At 39.4% G+C, this 6,000-nt stretch overlaps 1 protein-coding gene across 2 annotated transcripts in view; it reads left to right on the top strand.

Annotated features, from left to right (window-relative positions):
- The first annotated feature begins 249 nt into the window (after positions 1–249).
- Positions 250–6,000, top strand: part of USP47 (ubiquitin specific peptidase 47) — a 113,424-nt gene continuing 107,673 nt past the window's right edge. The window contains exon 1 of one of the 2 annotated variants that reach the window (XM_032489013.1): positions 250–476. In XM_032489013.1, coding sequence (XP_032344904.1) covers positions 438–476 — 39 coding nt within the window. In that variant the 5' untranslated portion in view covers positions 250–437. The remainder of the gene's footprint in view (positions 477–6,000) is intronic. The other variant, XM_032489014.1, reaches the window with a different exon arrangement.

Below are 6,000 nucleotides of genomic sequence, written 5' to 3'. Positions count from 1 at the left end.
ATGGACGGTCCAGATCCCTTGACGATCAGCGTTTACTTGGCCTCTCAACAAATCTTACACATCCAGAGGCTGAGTAAGAGCTGAGATAATTAGACGCGAGCGGCAGCTGTCTCGGCACCTTGGGCGCCAAGCGCCCGGCTCGGAGCCCGACGGCCCGAATTCTCGCGAGAGCGACCGCCGCCATTTTTCCATTGATTGCAGCGGGCTGGGGGGAGGGGCCGACGACGAAGGCGACGGCGGCGGCAGCAGCGGCGGCGGCGGAGCTTTGGATCGGTGTCTGCGCGCTGGTGTCTGAGGCCCAGGCTGAGGCCTCCGTGGTAGCCCGAGCGCAAGCACTGGAGAGGATGACTGCCGCTGCCGTTCTCTCCTGAGCTAGAGAGCCGCCGCCACCCTCCCCCTCCCCCGCAGGGCGGAGAGGAGCGGCCGGAGTCTGAGCGATGGTGCCCGGCGAGGAGAACCAACTGGTCCCGAAGGAGGTGAGGGGCTGGCGGAGGAGGCTAGGCCCGAGGCCTGTGGCCGCTCCACGCAGCGCAGGCCGGGGCGAGGGTCAGGCTGCGGGCCCAGCTCCTGTGCCGGGCCGCCTGTAGGGGAAGGTGGAGGTGTGTGGTGGTGGTGGTGGTGGTGGTGGGGAGGGGGTACATGGTGGGTGCGGCGAGCAGTTGGGAGACTCGACTGGACCTGCGGGGGCCAGGGCAGCGGAGACCTCTCCCCTCGGGTTTGCGGGGCTGGAGAAATAAAGGCGCGGACTGGAAGGAATCAGGTCCTGCTTTCGGGGGAGAAAGTGGCCTTTTAAGTACTTATTTAACATGTCGAGCCAAGATAGGCAATTTCAGAGAAAAAAATCTGAAACAGTTGCTGATGGGCACGACAGGGTGACGGTGCTGCTTCTGGTTTTGACAGTGGCAGTGTATAGCTTTCAGGGCTTGTGAAATCTACACCCAACTTGAGCTCTGTGGGAGGGCAGTTAACTGTTACGACTTTTTTGAACTGTTACTTACTTGGTAGTACTATGGGCCTGCCTCAGTGGGGCCTACCGAAGATCGCTGAAAAGTAGTGAATGTGACTTTCACGTAAAGGTAAGAGATAGGGAAGCATTACCACATGGAGAGCTGAACTACTTTTTGTAGTTGGGTTGTGTATGCCAGTTTCAGTGACTCCTTAAATTCTTAAAAGCAAGTGATATGAGAAACCTTGACTTCTTGGCTTCTCTTGAATAGTAGTAGAAGATTAATGGTAGAATCCAGCACTAGCCAGTGAATTTCAATATATTAATAGTATCTCTGTTAGCTTTATAAATATCTTCAGCGTATCCAAACGTGTATTTTTAACTGGTTGATCATCAGGCGAATGCTTTGGATTTTTATTTCTCATATACCTTAAATAGAGGCAGGTGTCGGTTGAAATTAGCTATGTTGGATCTTGATGTTTATGAGTGATGTTCATTAAAAACTCTTAATTTTTTTTTTTTTTGCTTTTTTTGGTTACTTTGTAGCAATTTGTTGTGGCTTGAGCAAACTCTGACACTGCAAAAGTGATACTGGAGTTGTATAACACGATAGGAATATTTTCCCAACTTTATCAGATGATTGTTTTGCAAGGACAGTTTTTTTTAAAGACTCAGTTATCATGGGTCTGTATTTATTCATCAAGCATCACCAGCTCTGCAAAGCGAATAAAATAAACAGATGAATTAATCAGAATTCTTGCTTTTGGAGCTTTCAGAGCTACTAGGAAAGATAACACTAGTATTCATCTAACTCCAATTAGAGGCTAGGTACTTTTTCTGCATAAGTAACTCTCACGCAAGGGTGGAAGTGATAGGTGCTGTAAGAGACATGTAAACATACATTTTCTTTTAGAGCTACGTAGTGTTGATTTTCATTCCTATGGAAAACAAAGTCAGTCCTTTCTTAATTTTTTGACCTTTAGAAAATATAGGTGGAACTTTGTTTTAAGAAAACCCAACATTAGATTTATTTCCTTAACAATGTGACTTATAGACTATAATATGAGTTTACACCTTCACAAGAATGTATCTATTGTGTAAAAACCAATACTGCAATGTTGCTTTTACCTTTTGGATTTTAAAGGTTAAATGCCTCTCCTTTAAGACTAACTCCCTCACCTGAGGCTTCAAGCTCATCTTGACTTTTTTTCTCCTTTTTCTGGACCATATTCCTTTATTTTCTATTCCCTAGACTCATCTTCAGTCTTATTTTTTTCCCTGGCTCCTTTCATGATACCTGGAAGCATGTACAGTACTCTAAAATCTCAAGTCTGTCACTTGAAATCCTTGCCTTTTTTAGCTAGCTAACTAGCTCATTACTTTTTTGATGGCTATCCTCCTCTTCTTGAATTCTTGCTTGCTTCTCTTCCTTGAATTTTCATTTTCATTTGATACTTAAAAAAAAATCCTTGATTTTAATAATACTGTGTACTTTGAGGCCTTTTCCCCCACCTGTTTGTCCTTTCTGCCCCCTCATTTAGTCAATGTCTTTCTCTTTTCTGTGTCCTTAATTATCACTTTTGCCTGTTGTTTGTCAACTCCTGGCCTTTTTAAGTAGGAGTAGAATCATATGGTACTAACGCCGAGAGCTCATAGTGATCATCTAGTGATTTATACCCCTTCACTTTTACAGATGAGGAAATTAGGGCCAGAGGATTGAAAGTGACTTGTTCAGGGTCACATAATGAGTAAATGACAAAGTTAGGACTAGAACTCACATCATCTTAATTATACTCTATTTTCAGATCCCTCCATGTAACCTAGAGACTCTGTAAGAATAGTTTGTAACTAAATACATGTACTATGTGAAAATAAATTACGGAATTAAAAAATCTTGCTTCTGTTCTAATGGCTTATTATCAACAGTTTGGAGGTTTTTTTTTGTTTTTTGTTTTTTTCCTTCAGGGAACATCTGACCCCTAGTAGATTTAGATCTTGGTTAAGTATGTGAAGTTGAGTGAATAATATATTGTTCTTGTTCCTGAAGTTCAAGGACAAATGTACCTTAGAAAATTGCTGAAGAAGACAGCTTAGTGTAATACAAGGCTTGGCAAACTACAGTCCCTGGGCCAAATTCAGCCCACAGCTTGTTTTGTATGGCCCATAAGTCAAGAATGAGTTTTATGTTTTCACAGTTGTTGGGAAAAGATCAAAATAATAATTTGTGACACATGGAAATATGTGAAATGTGAATGTCGGTATTGATAAATAAAGTTTTATTGGAATGCAGCCATGCCCATTAATTTACTATTGTCTGTGGCTACAGCAGAGCTGAGTAGTTGATAAAGATGCTGTATGCAGGATAAATTTGAAACTTCTTAGCTTGGTGTTCAAGGCCTAGAACAGTTTGATTCTCACAGTCCACCCTTCCAGCTTATCTCTTCTTCCTCCTTTTTAATGCAGCCAAACAGGTTTCTCTCTGACTTGCTTTTCACTTCTATTTGTGCTGTCTCCTCTTTCCTCCTCTTGTTCATCAGTTCAGAACCTTTATGCACATTTTTCCATAAGTCCCTCATCATTTATTCTAAAAAGCTTTTTCTGACCATTTTAACCTTGAGGATTTCGCCTTCTTAAAAGACTTATATATGAATAGTATTCATTTGGCAATTAATACATAGTGCTTTGTGATATCTATTATTGTCTCAAACTGTATTTTATTATTATTCATTATGGATTTCTTGACAGCAGAGATCTTTGTGTATTTCTCTCTCTCTCTTTTTAGTATGTATTATATGTCTAGGACAGTGTCCTTACTGAAGCAGATATTCAGTAATATTCGTTGGTGTGATTACAGGGTTTCAAGGAAACTTAGAATTCTAACCAATTATCCCTGCTTGAATATTTTCCACAGCATCCTTGGCAAGCTGTTTTCCAGCCTTTGCTTGAATACCTTCATGAGTAATCTCTGATAACATCTTTGTCTTAGAAGAGATCTGTTATTTTAAGTTTTTGAGTGGAAAGACGTTTAGATCTCTATAGCTGCCATCTTTTGATAGAAGCCTCTGGACAACAGAGAAATCTTAAACCATTTTCCACAGGATACCTTTTTTTCATTGTTGAAGTTGAGGGGAGGGGAGCAGAAGGGCCAACCTTCTCTGTTGTACAGTGTAAGTAAGCATCCTTAGTTCTTTAACTGTTTCTCGGTTGCTCTTTTTTAGACATAATCCAGTGTTTTTAGTATTCCTCCTAAATTGTACCCAGAGAAGAGCAAAGAGAGTGTGATCTGTTCTTTGTGGTTAACAACAAAGCTTTTCACCTCATTTTTTCACTCTACATGTCTTTAAATTGTTGTATATTGATATTTGAGATCTCTTGCTTTTAATATTATCCCAATTTTATTTATTGCTTTGTTGTTTTTATTCTATTTTCCTTTTACAGATTTGTGACATTAATATTTGTTGAATACTGACTGTATTATTGTTCTCTGCCATATAGGGAATATTTAGAAGAAATAGAAAAATTCATTCTTCCCTTTAGTATCTTATTGTATAATTAAGGATAGTATACATATTACTAATGCTTTTAAGGTAATACTTTCACTACAGTACTTAAAGTGGCGGTCAAGAAGTATATAAATGTAGAGAGGATGGAAAAATGAAAGAAAAAGAAAGAATATGTTGTTCCCTATCTCAGTGGATTTTTTTCTGCTTTTGTTTTCCATGCAATAAGCACTACTTTCATCTAGAACTAGTGATGATAGTAATAACCAAAATTTATTGAGCATTTATTATATGTCAAGTACTGTTGTATATCCTTTGTGTGATTAACTCATTTGAACTTCACAATGACCTTATAACTATATAAGGGCCATTGATACTGAGAGCCCCCAAAACATAAAACATCTTGTTTTTCATCCTTGTTGTATATTTTTTTTTGGTAGTATTGTCAACTGAAATATTCTTTTAATTTGTATGGCTTTAACCTTTGATTGTAATTTACACATTTATATCCTTCAGCTGTGACGTCTCTTCTAGTATCAAATTTCCACCTGCTTACTGGATATCTCTACTTCGTTGTACTCTAGGACCCACAAATTAAATGTGTAATATCAACTTCATTTCTCTTCTTTCCCCTCTCAATTCTCATGTCCTCCTCCCAACATCTTTCTCTGTGTTCTCTTGTTCAGTTAGTGTCATCACCGGCTATTTATTTGCTTGACATGGAACTTTTTTCCCCCTTTTTCTCATGTATAGTTAGATCATCACTTGGAAAATGTCTCTTGTACTATTACCTTTCTCTCTGTACCTCTATTGTCTCATTCAAATGTAGCCCTTCTAAACGGTCTCTGTGCATCTAGCTCTTTTTTTCCCCTAGCTACCCTCCCCACAACTGCCATTGCTTTCTAAAACACCTGAGATTATGACTACTTGTGTTAAGTGTATAATTGATACACTCTGATGGCAAATTGAATGCTAGGAACTATTTATAAACACTATGTGCCAGACACTGTGCTAAACAACTTATACACTTATCTCATTTAATGTCTGTAACAGCCCTTTAAGGCAGTTATTATCTTTCATTATCTATTTTGTGGGTGAAGAAAGTAAGGCTTAAAGAGTAAGTAACTGGCTCAAAGTTGTATAGCTTTTTGATTCTAAATGAGTGTGTCCTTAACCAGTAGGAGAGTCCTTCATAATATAGCCTCAATTGATCTTTAAAAATTATTTTTTGTCAAAGTTATATATGCACATGTTTAAGAGTTGAAGAGCTCTGCAGGACTATTTACAAAACAGGAGTCCTCTGCAGATTCTTCCTCCTCTTCATTTCCGGCTCTCCAGAGGCAACCTCTTTCAATTTATTCTTTTGATATTTATCTCTGCATCTCAAAATAGTATGCTTATGGTTTTCCTTCTTGATCTTTCAGGTTAAGGGATTCTCTACTGATTTCCCACAGTGAAGATTCAATTTACCACTGTTCTCAAACACACAGACACACCTCTCAATTCTGCTCAGTTGTTCCAATAGTCACATTGCAAGTTATTTGGATACATTGA

Source organism: Camelus ferus, chromosome 10, assembly GCF_009834535.1.
Source record: "Camelus ferus isolate YT-003-E chromosome 10, BCGSAC_Cfer_1.0, whole genome shotgun sequence".
In the NCBI taxonomy this organism is placed as follows: domain Eukaryota; kingdom Metazoa; phylum Chordata; class Mammalia; order Artiodactyla; family Camelidae; genus Camelus; species Camelus ferus.
The sequence above is the reverse complement of the archived record's forward strand: the minus strand, read 5'-3'. Positions and strand labels throughout refer to the sequence as shown.